The sequence below is a fragment of the Schistocerca nitens genome, chromosome 3 (genome assembly GCF_023898315.1).
Source record: "Schistocerca nitens isolate TAMUIC-IGC-003100 chromosome 3, iqSchNite1.1, whole genome shotgun sequence".
In the NCBI taxonomy this organism is placed as follows: Eukaryota; Metazoa; Arthropoda; class Insecta; order Orthoptera; family Acrididae; genus Schistocerca; species Schistocerca nitens.
The window spans coordinates 982,594,430-982,614,864 of record NC_064616.1 but is presented as its reverse complement, the minus strand read 5'-3'; the positions used below and the strand labels follow the sequence as shown (position 1 = coordinate 982,614,864).

General features: G+C 41.5%; 1 protein-coding gene across 1 annotated transcript in view; it reads left to right on the top strand.

Annotated features, from left to right (window-relative positions):
- Window positions 1–4,036: 4,036 nt before the first annotated feature.
- LOC126249513 (homeobox protein SIX6-like) overlaps window positions 4,037–20,435 on the top strand; it is a gene marked incomplete at its 5' end in the record, with an annotated part of 369,292 nt that continues 352,893 nt past the window's right edge. Inside the window, one exon of the mRNA XM_049951165.1 lies at window positions 4,037–4,647. Within this exon, the coding sequence (XP_049807122.1) occupies window positions 4,037–4,647 (611 nt within the window). The remainder of the gene's footprint in view (window positions 4,648–20,435) is intronic.

Sequence of the window (20,435 nt, the reverse complement as noted above, 5' to 3'; positions counted from 1 at the left end):
ATAGTAGGAAAAGCAGATACCAGACTAAGATTCAGCCGGCCGCGGTGGTCTCGCGGTTCTAGGCGCACAGTCCGGAACCGCGCGACTGCTACGGTCGCAGGTTCGAATCCTGCCTCGGGCATGGATGTGTGAGATGTCCTTAGGTTAGTTAGGTTTAAGTAGTTCTAAGTTCTAGGGGACTGATAACCACAGCAGTTGAGTCCCATAGTGCTCAGAGCCATTTGAACCATTTGAACTAAGATGCACACGAAGAGTCTTAAGGAAATATAACTCAGCCACAAAGGAAGTGGCTCACAAGGAGCTTGTTCGAACGATTCTTGAACTATTCATCAATCTGGGATCCCTACCAGATAGGACTGTTAGGTGAGATAGAGAAGAGCGGCACTTTTCGTTTAATTTGCGCGAGAGATGCTCAACAAACTCCAGTGGCAGACGGTCTACTACCATCATTTTGACGGTGTACTTTCCGGAAAGAGTCGGGCAACACATTACTTCCTTCCACATACATGTCGTGCAACAGACCAGGAGTAGAAAATTGGAGAAATTAGAGTTAGTGAAGGCGCTTACCGACAATCGTTCTTCCCACGCGCCATTCGCGAGCGGAACGGGGAAGACGGGATACGTTAGTGGTACCAAAAGTAACCTCCGCCAACCCCATTAGGTGGCTTGCGGAATATGATGTAAATGAAAGTTACTGACATGAATTTATCGATGTTTTAATTAATAGTACTAAAATATTGTCTTTTAAGTGTAACTAGTTGTCACATGCGAGGTATTTTGACCTCCAGCTTCGATTGAAATACATCAGTTGTTTCAAAAGGCTTTTCTAAAAAACGTGTCAGAATTAAGATGAGCTGTGGTCTCATATCAGGCTTTGTAGGATTACTTGGTGGAAGCCATCTCCCATAAATCCTATTAACTTCAAAAATAGTTCAAATGACTCTGAGTACTATGGGACTTAACTTCTGGGGTCATCAGTCCCCTAGAACTTAGAACTACTTAAACCTAACTAACCTAAGGACATCACACACAGCCATGCCCGAGGCAGGATTCGAACCTGCGACCGTGGCGGTCGCACGGTTCCAGACTGTAGTGCCTAGAACCGCTCGGCCACTCCGGCCGGCAATCCTATTAACTGACGTCACTGAGAATTAGAGGTAGTTTTGACTTCCAATACAATCAGTAAAGCTGAGGATAGTTTCTAAGAGAGAAACCAAATACCAAGTACGGAAACTTCAGTCACACGAAGAAAGCTGATAAAGTGAATATAATTAAATGGGTCAATATGAAAAGGGACGGATAATTTCAAGCAGCTTTGTGTAGCGGCCAGAAGCGTGTGTTATGTTGCACCAGAACCACCTTTCACTGCGCAAAATTTTGGTTATAACGAGCAAAGCAGTTTTCAGCTGAAGCCATCGATCTGAAATAGATCGAATTGTCACAGTCGACATCGGTTTAGGAAAAAGGCATAGAGTTGAACAGAATTACATCTCAAAGCTTATGTGTCGCATCCTGTGGATACATGTCCGGAAACTTGTTGACGGCATAAAGACAAGCAGACGCCATCCCACACGCGGCGACAGTAGTCCGTTCCCTAGTTGAGATATCATTCAAAGTTCCACCACTGTTCTTCATTATTTTCTGATACTGTATTCGGATACTGTAGAGAAAAATAGGAAAGAATATCATCTATAACAACCAGTTTAATGTTTTTTCTGGATATTAAGAATCTCTTGCCGAGCAATGTGATCGTGAGGAACAGCGTTCTGAGCCCTAGTGGGATTTCTCTGCAAGTAAGAAGAACTTCCGTGTCACCCGTGACTGTTTAGATCTTAATCGAACGAGTTCGGTGTCTGTCCTTGGCGGGCTAGAAGAACTGACAGACGCTTCAAGAAAGACTGGTTACAAATTTTGAACAATCAGTTTTAAGTGAGGAACATAGGAAAGTACTACAGTCCGCTACGTATCCTCCCGTAGGAACCGCGGAGGTAAGTTCAGGCTAATTACATCGCTCACAGAGCGATTTATGCAGTCATTCTTCCCGCGCCCCAGAAACACATAAGACGGAAAGAAAGACTACCATCTGGTAGAAATTCATCACTCACCTCACTGTGGTTTGCAGAATAATCGTGTACGTATGGACGCAGAACTTCTCGCGAGCTTCTCTTATTAAGGGCACCACAGTTTTCATTAACGGTACACGGATTACAGTAATGAAGCAGATCGATGGAACGTGCATCAAAATTATGGGTGCACTGTCTCACGGAGCAGGTGCCTCTTGCGTGGGATCAGGTGTTACGCGACAAGAACTGACGATGTACTACTTACAGATAACTTTTCCTTGACAATGACCAAAAATAATACTATATTCGTAGCGCATTTGTATACACAAAATGCTGAAGTAACACGACGGCATTCGACCTCACATCTCGGATCTTCTACGGGACGCTGTGGGATTGCGTAGCTTTACGACTCAATTAACTGGAATACGCATTGTAAGTAATGAGATAACGAAACTTAAATTACAACCGAAATGCTGTCAGAACTTACGAGATGAAAAGTAGTTACGATGTAGTTAGCGACTGCAGTCGGCTCTTGATGAACTACGATATTTCGCCTCACCGTCCAAGAGGCCGTTATACACAGATTGGAGGCTCGTTAGAACAGAGATTTTTAAGAAATTCTGAGTGAAGGTGTCGAATGATTCGGCGTAGCAATTGTCTGATGATGATTAAAGACACCACGGGCTATCTGCGTAGGGACGGGGTGTCAGCGTAAGGTGGAAAATTTGTCCCATTTTTCACGCGATTTCATTGTTGAGAACAGTCAGTCAACGAGGTATACTTAAGGGTGTATTTCATTTCGATAACTGTGCCTACGTTCCTGAAGATGAAGCCATAAAAGACTTCGAAATCGAACGCAAACTATGTAAACAATGAACACAGCTGAGTGGAAAATTAGTATGTGCTTGAAAGTAAAATAGTTTACAACTGAAGTTCTTCATCATCCAGCGCCATTGAAGCAAAAAGAAAGTAATTACTGTCGATAATAAACCTCACCAATTACTATTGCGTCCCTCGTTTCTGTTCTGTGGTTCGGCATGTTCGGTACACATTGCGAGAATAGACGTCGCAAGTCGTCGAGGACGGAAGACTACACGATTCGTCTAGGTGTTTTGGTTTAAGAGTGTCATTGAAATGCTCAAGGGAATGTTGTGCACTGCCGAGGGGCTTACGAAATTTCTAGAGCTCACACTCCAAAGTGACTCGAGACACGTAGTGTTTCCTGTACCGTGTATCTCGCATAATATCCGCTACAAAAGCGCAATAATTCGAGCTCGTACACGGGGGGCACCTTTTCCAGTATACGGATCGAAGATGGAATAAGAAAGGAGGGGGACGATACTGGTGCGAAATGTACCCCCGACCACACACCTCCGGTTGTTTGGGCAGCATAGATGTAGTCGTAGAAATGGTGTCTGTAATTTTGAGGCAACGTGTCGGCGAACGAAGCCGTCACCTCGGCGGATCCTGAGAGAGACGTTTTATTTGACACGGGCCCGCGAGCGACGTCATCTTGGCGCCATGTTAGAGAAACCCCGCCCTCGGTGTGTGCGGAGCGCCTTAGAGCGACCAAACGGCACTTCCGCATAGCGACGCCTAGTGACAGTGCGCGCACTGACAAAGAGTGGAGAGGTAACGGATGCGGTCGCTTCCCCCACTCCGGCGCCGGCGTCGGCTCAGCCACCGGCTCGTTGGCCGGCGGACGACGATCCCACCATTATTCTGGTCGGCGCGCGATTGGCTGGCCGTCGCCATGGCGACGGCCAACGGGAGGCGCCCGTCGGCCGAGGCGGCGGGGCGGCAGACGGCGGCGTGCGGCGTGCGCCAGTAGCGACATGGCGCTGGGACTGGGCGGACTGAGCGCCGCCGCCGCCGCGGCCGCCGCCGCCGCCGCAGCCGCCGCCGCCGCCTCCGCGCAGCACCACCAGCTGGCCGCGCCGCCCCCGGGGCCCACCGTGCCGCCGCCACCGCCGCCGCCGCCGCCACCGCCGCCCCCGCTCGTGCCCAGCCCGCTCTTCGCACTGCCCACGCTCAACTTCACCGTCTCTCAGGTGGCGGCCGTCTGCGAGACGCTCGAGGAGTCGGGCGACATCGAGAGGCTGGCGCGCTTCCTGTGGTCGCTGCCGGTGGCGCACCCGGACATGGGCGCGCTCAACCGCTCGGAGGCCGTGCTGCGCGCCAGGGCCATCGTGTCCTTCCACGCAGGCAACTTCAGAGACCTGTACGCCATCCTGGAGCAGCACAAGTTCGCCAGGGAGTCCCACGGCAAGCTGCAGGCCATGTGGCTCGAGGCGCACTACCAAGAGGCGGAGAAGCTGCGCGGCCGCCCGCTGGGGCCCGTCGACAAGTACCGCGTGCGCAAGAAGTTCCCGCTGCCCAGGACCATCTGGGACGGCGAGCAGAAGACGCACTGCTTCAAGGAGCGCACGCGGAGCCTGCTGCGCGAGTGGTACCTGCAAGACCCGTACCCCAACCCCACCAAGAAGCGCGAGCTGGCGCAGGCCACCGGACTCACGCCCACGCAAGTGGGCAACTGGTTCAAGAACCGGCGCCAGAGAGACCGCGCCGCAGCAGCCAAGAACAGGTAAACAGCCCCCACTAAAACACGATACACGGAACCAAAGGAATCTCCCGACCCGATAACAGAAACACCAGCACAAAGGACACTTACTGACATCCTGATACGGAACTGTAAATTCGTTCCCGTCTCTAACCTACTCCTCACTTCATCTCTGTCATTAAAACCTCTTCGTCTAAAGACGATGTCGTCACGGTTACTCTAGGGTGACTGCCATCGCTCTCGAAGTTTGTACATTCGACATAAAAACGCTATTAGCATTAGTGTCGTGTCACCGTTTGCTCGTAAACTATTTTTAACACTCGCTATCTCGTGTAAGAAAAATCGTCTGAAGGTCAGAGCGTGTCAGCTGATTCAATGTACGCATAGCCATTCAACAGCGCTCACTAAAGTGTGGACGAGAAATATGCGTTATATGCCTACTGGGAAGTGAACCGTTTCCAGAAACGAGGTCACAGCAAATTTCCAATCGAACGCCACACCGTAGACAGACTAATTTTGGAAACATCGAGAGAATCGCTAGCCGAATAGATTCCGTTCGGCTATAGTTGTCCCATTTGAATGCAAGTTTATTGCCACGCGTGACATGCCGCGAGTTCAGACACTAATGGTGTCCGATTTCTCTCCACTCTCTATTAATAGACTTGCAAACTTTTTTGAAATACAAATTAAAGAACAACCGGTGCCACCCGGAAGAACTTAGGTGGTGTAGCAAGTCGTCCAAACGCATGTCTGAGCTACCACTACCACATAGCTATACACAATCAAAGCTGAACGTGAAATAAGTGGACGGAAATGTGAAAACCATTCCCGCAACATCAGCTGTTGAGATTTTCATACCTTGGGCACGCCCGAAATCTCGAAGCCAACAATAGGAATAGCTACATATAATCTCTTCTGATAGTTCTATAATATTGAAATTATTACATTTACAAACCGTACATTTGTCACGGGATAATTTATATTTTCGTTTCAAAGAGGGTGAATATGTAGAAGAACGGTATTAAGTTTTCCAAATCACTGTTAGAGCTTTCCTATGTTCTGACACCATCCAATAGAAAATAGAGGCGCTCATGATAGCTAGCGATTCCCTCACAGAGCTCGATTAATTGTTCCGATGTTTTCAGTTTCCAGAGCTGGCCTGCCTCCCCTGGTGAAGACGGAACATAGCTGCGGAAAGCGTGCTTGTCGGCCGCAGCTGTAGGTGGCGCATCTGTTGCAACCGGCCCGCGCTCCGCTCAGTCGGCTAATCCGGCGCTAACGAACCGTTGTCACGCCCCTTCCACAACAATGATGTATGGAGGGTGCTCGCCGACGCCGTTTCACGCATCATTATTAATAAGGCCGAGTAAATATTGTCAGTCGCCATTGTCGCGAGTTTACAGCGGCTCTTGCGCCGCGGCTATGAATAACCTGAAGGCAACACAGACTTCATCCTTCCGTCACGCCGTCATCTTTTGTAACAGGGTCCGTGCTATGAATCTGCGTTCGCATATCGTACAACTACGCCTCAGGAAGAATTTTATTAATTTGTAAAACACTTCTGAGGTTTTTCAGAATGACGACATTCCATCGCTGTTAAAATCCAATATTTATCTCGGCCGTGCTCTATGACTGAATACATTTCATCAACGAAATATGTGTATTTCTGTTTTGCCAAACAAATAGCTTCCGGTATCGGCTGAATTCCTACACTAAAAAATAGAATCACCTGTATGAAACTGGTTTTAATTACGTTGTATGCGCCTTGAAATTTTGATATAATGTCTTGTATAAGTATTTTGCACCTAAGATACAGTCAGTGGTTAACTGGAGAGTTCTTTAATAAAATGAAGGAGAGAAAAACATATTTCCATTACGAAAGCTAAATAATTATTCTTTTCACTTCACGTTGCCAAAAACTATGATTTTTCCTGGAAACATACTGTAAAGCACTGAGGACGTTTTTTCGTCCCTCCGAGAGGGATTTGCTACAAGTCATGCTGTTATAACGTATTTGATTGATAGAGTATGTTCTTGGACCCCATGCCACTAATATATGTGACGCAACCTTCACCTATTGACTTGCCAGGAATGTAAATTAAAATTTCTGCACGCATGAAACTTTAATTTCTACCTGTATGTGATAATACAAGCAAAAAGTAAACCAAATCACATTTAAAATCCCATCAAATTATAGGAAAATTGTATTGCAATCTCAACATTTAGAAATTAGACATTAAATACGAAGAAATTCCTAAAGTCTCAAAAATTGAACGATTAAGAAAACTACTGCCTCTTATACGTTTGTATCAGGTGAAAGAATTTTGTTATTAAAAATTAATACGACTTTTAGTATAATCGTCATACATGTAGTATCAGCAGTAGCAAATTCGTTACTGAGTTGTATTAATGATGTAATAAAAAATGAGGTACTTTATTTTGGCGCTACTTGAAGGACAAAGACGTAGTCGTGACATACGTAAAAATACGAGATTTAAGAAACACCATCCTCGTATTTTTTGTATGTAAGAAGTTCATAGACCAGGATATTATTGAATACTGTAGACAGAAAAACAGGACTTGCTCTATCGAGGCTTTTAGAGCGTAAATGGTGATTGCTGGAGTCAAAAGTAGAAACGAATAGTTCGAATTTTCATAACAGAAAGCTTTTGCAAAATGTTTACCAATAAATCTGTTTTCCAGAATAACGTTGGTAGCTGAGGCTGATAACTTGTATGGACAGCCCAGCTCACTACTTTTATTTCCTGAAGAAAATTATTGTACAGGAACCTTATTGTATGTACATATCAGTTCCATTTTAAGCGATGCAGACCATATGCGTCGACACTAATTTTTTTCCTGTTGTTTTATGTTGTTCGATATGTGATTTTTCTATAAGACAAATACTACACCATTATTATTTACAATTTGCCGTGTGAAAATTTTTCAAGTAAATTTTTGCTGTCTTTCTTTATATTTTGATTTAGATGTCGAATCTTTGAAGTAGCTGACAATAGAAAGCCAGCCCGTGTATGATATATGGGTAACTAAACGACCCTATATCTGAATTGATGAACTGCAATTAATTGTTACGTGGGAATAATTGAATAGCGACAAAGATAAAAACATTGCGCTAACGGTTTTAATATTTTGACAAGAAGTTTAATACATATCTCATGACATGCGAGCTCTTAGGACTTCGGCAACTAGGCATAGCTGATTTGAGGGGCACAACCACTAATTCCCAGGTGTCAATCTCAAAATATGTTTCTGTTCGAATTTCATATGACACTAGAAATTGAATGAACAATAGGTCATCGGCAAATTTCTCATAATCTTGAATATTTGGCGCGCAGTAGCAGTCTTATTACCAGTATATATTTACAGACAGGCGTTTTTGCCTCCGTACTCCGTATAACTTGTATCCTCGCTTACTCGCTCTATTTCCCCAGTTCTATGTGTTCATTTAGAATTTTCTATTGCCGATGAGAAGGATGAATGTTCAGTGTATCGAGCCCGCCGCTGTGGCCGAGCGGTTCTAGGCGCTTCAGTCCGGAACCGCGCTGCTGCTACGGTCGCAGGTTCGAATCCTGCGTCGGGCAGGGATGTGGGTGATGTCCTTAGGTTAGTTAGGTTTAAATAGTTCTAAGTCTAGGGGACTGATGACCTCAGATGTTAAGTTCCATAGTGCTTAGAGGCATTTGAACCATTTGAATCAGTGTCTCGAGCGCCGAAAGCGTAATATCGGCCGTACGGAGACTTACGCTGAATCTCACGGATAGGCAAAGCCAAGAGCCGACAGTTTGCATGTGGAAATTGAACTCAGGTGGCGCTGGGTCGCGGCCCGCGGCAGACAATCGCGTGTGTCTGATGCACGTAGCCGTAACTACCTATACGAAGTAGCCTAAGCACTCACATTTAATATGTTAATTATTTTATAAATTTACCGAGTAAAGAAAGCTTAATATTCTGTCAAAATAATTTATGCAGCAGTCTTTTCTCGACAGTTCTGTTAACACCAAATCGTGTTCGTTACAAATAGGAAACTGGTAGAGCTCAAGAAGCAATGAATTCTTTTACATTTCGTTTATTGCACAGTTAAAGATCTGTTGCTTACAATTTTAAGAGGTCGTAAATTTTACAATTTTCGCCTTATAACAACAGAAATTATTCCAATTTACGTACATACTTTATTTATAGCACAGATTTTTATTCAAACTGAACAAATTAAAATAATAATGAATTAAAAAGAAAATTTAGAAAATTGTAAATTGTAGGAGAGCAGCAAAATATCATCCGTTTTCAGTGTCTTTTATTAAGATCTGTACTTGATGTTGCTTCCATAGCGCTGCCCAGTTGCGATGTAGCCTTACTCTCCAGAGTACAGATAAATGCTGCTTTATGCTTATCAGATCCATTTTAGGGTATATAACACATCGATTAAGGAACTATGTGGCTGAAGGTGAAGCCTATTGAGCTTTTAAATCGATTTCAATTAGTGGAAATCAATAAATCGATATAAAAATGATAATAAAAGGGGAAAATATTTATTTTCTCCGCAATAAGAAAGCTGTGAGTGCATAGAGGAGGATTCCGTATAAATTTTGATTTATGTGCAGCAGATAGATATATAAAAATATATTTATCGAAAACCTTGTATGACAAGTTTCTTTTTCACTTTCGCAGAAATGTTGGTAAAGTATATCGTTTCATCAGTTTACATTTACGGAGGAGCATATAAATAAATAAGCGAGAAAGATCGAGGGAATTTGTCTGCTGATTTTGAAACGAATTTCCCGTTGCTACTATCAACATTTCCAACGCAACGCAGGCAAAATAGGTCCTGAAATGTTCCATTAATTATGATCACAGTACGTTTCTTTAGTAAAGTATCCCCTTGTAATTAATTATCTTATTACCTAAATACGTTGTATATAGTCAAAACTGTACAGTTAAAGTAAATGTACAAACCTGAATAGAACCACATGTGTAGTGACATGTTGACGACTTCGATGACCTATGATGCATATTGTATGGCTTCATAAGTTGAGCAGTTTCATACTGATGGCTATGAATCCCCTAAAGCGGCGAATACAATGTTGGCATTGCTATTTTTCTCCAATGTCGCCAGTCAGCGTGACTCTAAAAAGCTGAATTGCATGATTTTTTTCAGATAACTTACATTCCTCTACAAATGGAAATAATGAACACGCCGTCTTTGATAACTTACCAATAGACACTTCTATTTAAACAAAATTCAAATTCTTTTGTTATTTTAAATATGAGTTTTGATATCCTGAGTGATGAAATTATTGTGAGACTATGACGGCTAGCCAATTTCTTCGTAAGATCTGTGTGGCAACTTTGACTTCGAAGTGAGCTAATTGCCTTAGGTACATTGTAGTGGGACCTCACCTCCTTCGTCACCGCGCTCAGTCTCATAGGAAAATGAGAAAGGCCCCTGATTCTGCGAATTATTCATTCTCCAACAGTAACGGCAGCCAACATGCAGAGTCAGGTACTAGTTTATAGCGGCAAGCAATCTCGTTCTGTCCGCGAAGGCTGCCGCTTTACATAGATCTAGCGTCGATTCCAGTTTACGATCATGAAATGACTAATAACTGACCGCTTAACGTTGTACATCAGGTAGCGCAAGTTCTGAAAGAACACATTCGATAGAAACATTCATATTATTGTCATCGATAAATATGAAAATGGAAGTAGCAGAACTCGATTAGAACTCTCAGATTCTTTGCAATGTCATCCTCACGCAATAAAATATCTCACAATGCCGTTTATGTTTTAGTGTATTTCCTAGCGTCCGTAAACTGTTGACAAAATATTGACTTTTTAACCGTTATTTATTTAGAGTTCAGAAATATTGGCCATTTACGTACCACACATTACTCTTAAAGCTATGAAATATTTGTCGTAAGGCTGTGATACTCTGGCCGATCCACGTAGGAAGTTGCAAATAGTAGCCGTAACACTAACAGTAATAACAGTTCACATTTAGAGAGGACATTTGTTTCGAATCCAATTCCTTAACGCAGTACACAAATGCTTCTCGACAGTCTTGTAAGTACACAATTTTCGTACGTATTGGGAAGTTTTGACAACACCGCTATGGTGTCATCGATCTTCACTCTTCCGTTAACTCGATACAGCCTGATCCGATGTATGTAGTGAGACACGGTTGAATAGTTTACATTGTAACATCGGACAAATCTACATGCGTGCTCAGAAAACTACTGTGAAGTGCACGGCACAAAATGCATCGCATCGTACAACATATAACGGTTTCGTCTAGTTTGATTCGAGTATAGACCGCGGCTACGATGACTAATTATATTTCTCTGTGCACGCTGTAATTAGTCTTAATTTCGTGTCTCTACGAGAACTATACGTAGTTGACTGTAATATATTCCTAGATTCTTCATTAAAAAGTGGCCCTTGAAACTTTGTAACTAGGTTTTAGTGTTGACGTCTTTCAAGTGTCCTTCAGTTCAGGTTCTTCGGTATTTCGGTGACGCTCTTTCGTGGTTAAACAAAACTTTGACCTTTCACGCTGCCCTTTTTGTATCTTTTTGCCCCCCCCCCCCCCTCGATCGTCCTGTTTCGTATGGGTCCCACACTCTTGAGCTTTATTCTGGTATGTGTCGTTCGAGAGGTTTGTATGCAATCTCTCTCGTAGAGTTATCGCATTTTCCCAGTATGATATTCACGACTGTGCCTGTGTGTTTATTCTATTCAATATCGAAATGGTTCAAACGGCTCTGATCACTATGGGACTCAACATCTGAGGTCATCAGTCCCCTAGACTTAGAACTACTTAAACCTAACTAAACTAAGGACATCATACACATCCGTGCCCGAGGCAGGATTCGAACCTGCGACCATAGCAGCAGCGCGGTTTCAGACTGAATCGCCTAGAACCGCTCGGCCACAGCGGCCGGCTATTCGATATCCCCCTCACTTGCTTACACCCAGATATCTCACTCCAACTACGGTTCATTGATATTGTAGTTACAGGGTGATAAGTTTTTAAGTTTTTGTGTTTTGAGATGTTGCCAATTATGCATTTATGAACTTTAAAAGCCAATTACGAATCGTTGCACCACTTAGAAGTCTGATCATTATTCGACTGGATATTTGTGCCACTGCTTTTTACACAGCCGTGTCATTTACAGTGATAAACATTCAGAGAAGGCACGTACTTCGAATCCAGTTTCCTTACATAGCCCGCAAACGCTTTGTAACACAAGCGGCGGCCTTGTAACTATGAAGTTTTCATACATATTGGTCATTTTAGGTAAAACTGCCGCGGCGTGATCGATCGTTCACTCATCGTTTGGCTCAATAGGGACCTTTCACGATGTATGTATTAGGCCGCGGAAAAATGTTTTGCATTGTATCAGCTGGAAAAAAGGACAAGTAACGAAACACACAGACGGAGACAAACGAGCGGTGGAGGAAGATAAATATGAGGAGTGATAGTGCGGTCTCCGCAGCGCGGCGGCAGCCCGTGGCGGGCGCTGAGGTGTCGTTAGCCGGCGCCTCCGGGCCGCTCAGCCGCACCGCAGTCGCTGCCACCGTGCCTCTGTACGGCGACAAATGTTCATTCTCGTTTTGAGTTTCCGCGATACACGACTTTTTTAATTTAATCAACAGCTACATAGAAGCGATGTCGCACTTATAATTCGACGGTGTAAGAGAATATTTCGATTCAACTGTAGTGGTAATATTAGTCACCTTAACAACTGATCACATTAGGCTGACGCGTTGTGGAAGAACGAGCTACCATCTGAAAACGCACACTATCGCAAGAACCATAGTGCCTCACAAAAATGTTAGAAATCACTTCATAAATTAAAAAAAGAAAATAAAAAAATTCAAACAACGCTGTCTTCGTTTACTTCACTTGGCTGTTCTCTTGTCGGTCACCTTCGCAATCGTCGCCGCACATTATATTGAGCTACGCAGCGTCATTGGCCGAACGCTACTGATCCAAAAATGTTCGTGTCTGAAAACGTATATAGACAAAGGGATAACTACTGCGCGGCAAATAAACCAGAAGAAGCAAATTTTGCAGGTGCTCAATTATTAATAAAGAAATTCGGTACCAAAAAATTTCTGAGACTAAGACAAGGACATTGCACAATTAGACACGCTGTACGGGAACGATGGAGATGGTGGCCGACAAGAGTACTGCTAATAGAAATAAAACAAGACAATGTAGTCTCAGTTTTTATTTATTGACCGATTTGTAGGTTTTATACTACGAGATGTTTTGCTTCTTGTGATCGTTTGTGTCTCAAGATGGAAGCTTGCTCTGCCGAACATCGCCAGTTATAATGCGGTCAGATTTTAAGATACCGACAAGTGTGTTTGAGCAGGAATACTCTCCTAAAAGACTATTTTTTTCTCAGCCGATGCGTGGCACTCCACCGTGACGTGAAGATGCAGCATTTAGCAAGTGGAAAAACACAAGGCAATAAGTGAAGACTGCTATGCACTAGGACCCTGGTGCTGTCTGATGTTTCTATTCATTCCTAGGTACAGACGTACATAGATGACCTTACAGGACATATTTTGTGAAAGACCTAAAAAAATACTAAATCGATTACATATTTAAACTGGGAAGGATAAAATTTTCGAGAACAAAAATGGGACTTTTTTTGTTAGTATCTACGTCACATATTTCTCACGCTGTTACCCTGACTTTAACTGTTAAATTCGTTGAAATTTCCAAAAATTAACATTTGGAACCTATTTTTACTGTTGTGCACCGTGGCGCTCAAAAATACAATAGATGATCAGTGATTCTTCTCATTAATATAACAATATAGAAACAGTGACGAACAACAGATGATTTAATATATCGTAGCTGTTCCGTAACATAGTAACATTTGAACGATATAACATTCAAGCTGCTTTTACTTAGCTGTTACTACTCGCTAAACAAGATTAAAAGTAACAAATGATAAAAAGGTAAGGTATTCCTCACTAGCAACATATGTTTAATTCCGCTTAAATGAGTATATTTCCTCAAAATAGATTTACAAGTTTGAGTGACTGACGATAGGGAATTTATGAGAATCTGTGAGCAATTTCCTCTGAGATTAAAAGTTTTTTCTGGAACGTGAATGCGGAATATATATTTTAATTATAAACCAATTCCATCAAGTTATTTTTTTAAGAATTGTTTTGTCAACAAATGACCTGTCTGATTTCGCTTGTATAAATTTTAAATTTAATTGTTTAAAACCTACATCTACAGTTGACATTTAAATCGTACTATAATTTTTATTCAAATTTTTGACGCCTAGATTTCACTTCTTTTATCTCAGGAGTATTTGCCTAGCATTACGTTAAACTTTCAGTGTCTATCCTCCTTACTAAATAGATAGCCGGTGAAGAACTTTTTTTGTGGCCCTCAATACGTTTATCCCGTTTTTTTTTCGGAAGCTTGTTAGTGTTTATCTATCCTGAAGTTCGATAATATTTTGAAATAATATACCTTTAAACGAGTTTACACTGAAGCGTAAACGAGATGTTTTATTAAAAACTATTATTGTTCCATAACTGCCGATGGCATCTTTCGCAGGTGAAACACGTAGTTACTAGATGTGCAATAAACGAAAACAGTTTATGTAAAGGATATATTTTGCTTTCTCTAGAATTTACAGCGCTAGTTGAGAAGGAGTTTCTCGTTAATAATATACAATAATTTGTTCAAACAACATGTGCCGAATTTCTTAAAACAGATTGGGTAAATGTATTTGAATCTTTAGGTCACGTTTATTTCTCATTGTCCTATTTCTTATGAACTGCAACAGGATTTATATTTAAGGTGATCGGTGCTTCGTTGGCACTAGAAAACAATGCATAGATAAACGCTGCGCTTCCTTTCGCGCTACGAAAAAAAAGAAGCTGTTTGAATGCTCATACTTCGTATTTCGATTACTGACAGGTCCCTTAAGAGAATGTAACGTGGTATCGTTGCTCAGTTCTTTTATTAATTTCTCTGTGACTCTAAGCGAAGATGACGTGACACTGTGATATAGTCTTCCTTCAGAACTAATATGTCGTGTAATAATGGCAACACTGACGACAGAAAAATAAATCCGAGATAAGTGACGCAATGGCAAGGAACTGACCTCGCATTCATGAGGATTCGGGTCCTACTGACCAATCGGCCGTCCCGATTTAGGTTTTCCGTGATTTATCCTAAATCACTTAACGTAAATGCCGGGATGGTTCCCTTGAAAATGGCACAGCTAACATCCAACCTAATCCTTGCAGCACCGAGCTAGTGCTCCATCGCTAATGTTCCCGTCGTCGACGGAACGTTATACACTAATCTACCTCGAATGAATCATTCACTTCACAGCGGAGTTCGGCAAGTAGTAGAGCTACTGGCATCAGAGGAGCTATGACAGCGGGTCTTAAGTAGTGCTTAGATAAAAAAAAAGATAAAATAAAAAGTAGAAAATAGCTCAGTTGGTAAGAGCACTGCCCGCGAAATGCAAGGTTTCTAGTTAGATGCCCGGTCTCGCAAAGAGTTTTAATGTGCAAGCGAGTTTCATTTACCTTCCCTTTATATCAAAAAATGCGAGCAAAATAGAGTATAAGAAAATCGGAGAAAATTTTATAAATGACGGTAAACAAAATTTCAGTTTTATAAATGTTTATTATTCCGTACTGGCGTTTTCTCAACCGTAGGTAGTCAAAACCCACCCTCGACCGCGTACTTTAAATTTTGTTTTTACTTGTTCGTAAGCACATTATTATGAGTCTAGTATATGACGGGTAGCTATGTATCGTTGAAGAGAGTGGCAGCTATCGGATAGCCGATACCGCGCCGGTGGCTGGCTGCGACCTCTCCGTGTTGTTCGGAAACCGCAAAGTTGTCGCTCAAGTGCCCCTCTTTTGTTTGGCAACTGTGGTTCTGTTCTGCTTGCTGAATGAGTAACTAATTTATGCCGTTCGATAAGCAGCCCCCCGTGAACAATTATTACCTCGATGTAGATGAAGACAGTGCGTCAATACGTTTCGATCTTCTAAACGTGTACTATCGTGGGGCAATATGGTACGCTCATTAGGTGTATTCATCCAGTAAACGCGCGAATTGAAGTTAAAAATTTGAAACAGCTCTTTTTTATTTATTTATCCAATGCCACTTAGTTTCTACTAAATCGTATACAACGCTTTGGAAAGTGGAAGATGAACTACCTTTATAGCGCACCTTCAAGATTGCATCTATATTCTGTAACTGTACAGTCCTTCGGTATTTCAGTTTTATGAAAATGTCGAGGAACCCAGATGTTTATGTTGAGCACGGATAGTCTTACCACGGAATTATTTCAGCTTCTGTTTTGCACTCTGAACACACTGCAACGGACTACAGAAGATGTCTACTTTAGATATTAATAAAACCTTTCTTCAGTTTCAACTGCATTTTCGTGACTGTAGCGAAAATATCTAAGAATCTGTTTGTGCTTTGTTCCTAGAAAGTTCGTTATTGTTGTTGGAGGGTTTTTAACTTTAAATCTTGATGTGTAATGATGCCAAGGAATAGGCGAAACGGATACCCGAACAGAAAAATGGTAGCCTTTAATTACCTTTCAGATATTTTCTCAGAGCCTCTCTTGCGAATTGAGGAGAGTTTATCTGAATTAACTCTATAATCCAGCGGATATTTAGAACAACTGTGGCGTTGCTTTCTTGACTTCCGTAGAGATCGGTAGCAGAAAATAAGGAACTTGGCAAGGAAGTAAATATACTCTCACGATATCGGTATTTACCTATACTTCACGGGTCTCGTTTGCCGTAATAATCGCGTTAAATTTTATGTAGGACATTAAAACTGTTGTGATATGTCTAGGATGCCAGTTTTGTTTTTCCGATTTAACATTCAAGATAAAGTTCTTCATTTTGCTAGGCGAGAGCTTTACGCTGTTCCCTCCTCATTGCTGCGATCATTATTCTGCCGTATTCTCACCTGCGCCTGTAATTGAATAACGCTTTCTATGTCTTATATTAAGGTGACATCCGTTGTTGTACACTCAGTTGTCCTATTCATAATGCTGTTCATTTTCAGTTGCCTTGGAAACGCATATAAACATTTTTGCACATAACTTTCCTGTCGATTTTTACCATTGACAAATCATTTATGACCTTACCTGCTTAAATATAAAATAATGCAATTTATCAAACTATGTTCAGTTTCTTAAGCGACTGGTTGGTTGATTTTGGGGAGGGAACCAAACAGCGAGGTCATCGGTATCTTCTTTAGTTGAAATTTTATAGTTTATGATAGTTTGTTTGTAATTTCAAATTGAACCAGACACAAAACTTCGTAAATATATTTCAAACCATAAAAGAGAGATTCGACATTTAATTAAATTATGAAACTCGAATTGCGAAAATAATACCAGACTCGAAAATGAGCTATAATCGTACGTAGACATCCGTGCGTGCAGGAAAAATGTGTCGACATGAAGTGAAAAGTATGTTGCTCACGCAGCGTCGAGGAATTGGGTTCTAGCTGATGTAAACGTGGCGCTAATGGAAATGAAAGTACTAAGTAATAAGCAAGATGGTCAATTGTCGCCGACTGTGGAAGAGATTGTGAGTTCCTGTGACATGTTTTTCTATGCTTAGCTTATTATCGTGATTCGTGTAGGTGGAAATAAAATCACAGAATCCCATTACAGATATTTTAACGCTGATTATCTAGTTAATAAAGAAGAAAAAGCCATAATTACCATTTTATCACCGGTAAAAACGCCTATAAACGGAACTGTAGTTGAAATTTTCCATTAAACGCCAGATGTACTACTGGTATGACCTTAATAATGTTATTTATCCCGATATACTACCAATAATTGATGCTTATTTTTTTTTGTACGGCTTGCACCAATCATTGATAACTGCCGATACTTACATAGTATTTTTGTTTTCCTCCATCGTTACTTGTTGATAACAATTAATAAAAATTAATTTATGCGCTTATTTATTGGCAACATTTTTCCATTGGAAAGTGAACCCTCGGTGCAGTTTACTTGGGCTGACAGGACTAAAAGTTCTGTAAGTGTTAATGAACACATGTTCGAATATGATCTGTGAATCCTTATTTCGCTGATCGAAAAAAAAGCTCCATTCTGTCTGGTCTGGCTCTTCTGTGTATATATTCTTGCTGCTGCACCAAAATTTCTTATGTGATGTTACTGCGTTGACCATGAAGTGGGACGTTTTGTTTGCTTATTATAAATGTGAGAAAATGTACTTGAGTTGTGCAAGTTGTTTAAAATTATAATGATTAACAACTGGAGATGTAGAGCGTGCTACAAATTTGACATCTCGTATTGGTACCTTTGTACGTTCTTGTATGATACGAAATAATTTTTCTAGTGAGAAAATAATTCCTCACATACGAACTAAAGGTAGGAAACGTGATGGAACAGCTGATGACTAGTCGCGCATGCATCCGGAGCTGCTACCGAATGAGGGAGCGAGAGGGTGTAGCGGCCAGCCACTGGACTTTCATTCGCAAAGACAGCGATTCAAATCTCCGTTCGTACATCCATATTTAGGTTTTTCATTGTTTCTCTAAACCGCTTATGGCAAATGCAGGGATGGTTCCCTTGGAAGACACACGGCTAAATTCCTTCCCCACCCTTTCTAAAACCTAATTTATGGTCCGTCTCTAATCTTCTTGTCGACGGAGCTTAAAACCTAACGTTGCTTCGCCTTTCTAGAATTGTTTCTTAATTGCTATCAACTTCTGTCTTTGAGAGCGCCATTGTTAATCATGGGCAAAACCAAGAAGTATATATCTGTGGCTTGGACAGTTACGTATTTCGATCATCCAGATTCATTAAAAGAACTGGCCCGTGAGATATTATATTCTGTAATAAGAGGCATGCGCCGGGTAAGGTAGTTTTATCAAATTTTACGGCTTGTCATTAATCCCCGAGCCCTGGTAACATACTTTGTCATTATGTTGTACAGAATTTTATTACCTGCTTTCTCTTGCAAAATACAAGTGCAACAGAGGTATACCACAGGTATCTATGTTGCTTTTTAATTTCACGGCTAATGAAACGTTAAAAATATCATTTTAAATCACAGTCGCTTAATTGATCCTTATATAAATAAGACATATTCTTCAATTACTAACATCATATCTGTTCCAAGTACGAATTGTACGAAACTGAACAAACTGTGTCTGCAAAGGCTCCCAGTTTCGGTTATCGTTGTTGCATAGACGCAGATTTCAAGACGTGTTCTGCTGTTTTTTTTCTTTTTACTTTTTAGGTTTTCTTTTATTTTTTATTTAGCCATAGAGATAGTATTTTGTTGGTCAATAAACATATTAGGTACCTACCGGGAATTTTCTAGGATGCTGTAAAGATGTTGCGCATACACAGATCACCTTTACATATCCGTGCTTTAGTTTCTGAAAATGTAAATTATACAAGAACGTGCTGAAAAGTAATACCTCCGAATTTTTATTCTGTTCTCTACGTGGGTTGAAGTGTTACATGTGAAGCAAATTTCTCGGTCGACTTTCCCGCTTCGCAACCCTCTGCCGGTAGGGGGCTCCGAACTGTAGCTTGTAACGTGGCGGTAAGTAAGAGACAGCATGCTGTAATGGAGTTTGAATTGGAAGATTTTTCACGGAGCACCCTCTCCTTCAGCATGACAATGCTTGACCAGACACAGGAGCTGCCACATCTACAGCAATCCGACGTCTTGGGTTTACTGTCATTTATCATCCTCCATACAGTCCCGATTTGGCCGCATCCGATTTTCATCCGTTTCCAAAACTTAAAAAATACCTTCGGGGACCTGTTCTACTGCCGGAAAATGAGATAATTGTGAAGGAGGTGTTGGCTGAGATTAGAGTAGAAACAATAAGCTGACATTGGAAGGTAAGAATTAATTTCGTGCCAGATACTGTCAACAAGATAAAGGTTAAACATTGCTCTCAAGGTCTATGGCGCTCCCATACATGTCCTGGCTTCATTCAGAGGATGACAGAACTTGTTAGTTGCTTTTTTCGTTCCCTTTATAACGTCAGTCAGTGCAGAAGTGAGAGACACAAGACATGCAGTATAACACATGAAATCGCACTTGCTCTTGTGCGACGACTCCATTCGTCTCTTGGCATAGGTTTTGTTAAGAAAAAGATAAATAGCTTATAGATCCACAGAACGTCTAGTATTGAGCGAAAAGATTATGAAAAGCATTTGAAAATTTGTGGACTATAAACAGTTTAGTAACGAGGCCAAACATTCCCTAGATAATTTTTTTTCAATAAATTCTAAATTCTGTGACCGTGTAATATGTGATAAAACTATTGATGTTTCGGCTGCTGTTGCGGACACCCTTCATCGTAGGTGGCTATACTCTGCGAATGACAATAGTGAACGCCGAAGGACAGTTTTATTCCATAACCGAGAATTTAAAGCGCCTTTTTTGTTAGTCGTGGATTGTCTTTATTCGCCTTTATGCAACCAAGAATGATGAGGATATTTCCAGACAACGGAAGAGTATGTCTACTTTACCGCAAGAGGAAGTACTGAGAAAATTAACACCAACTTCGAAAACGTTAAGGGAATAAGAAGGCATAGGGTGGATTGACGATGAGAATAATTCGTACTCGTCTGTTTCATTTCTCCTTACTCAACGAGTCTTTAATGGCGATACATACTTTGGAACAGGCCAACACTCCCGGCACAGTAAGCCCAGGAACTTAATTCAATGTCTCGTTGTTACTATCAATGATATCGCGTATATAACAG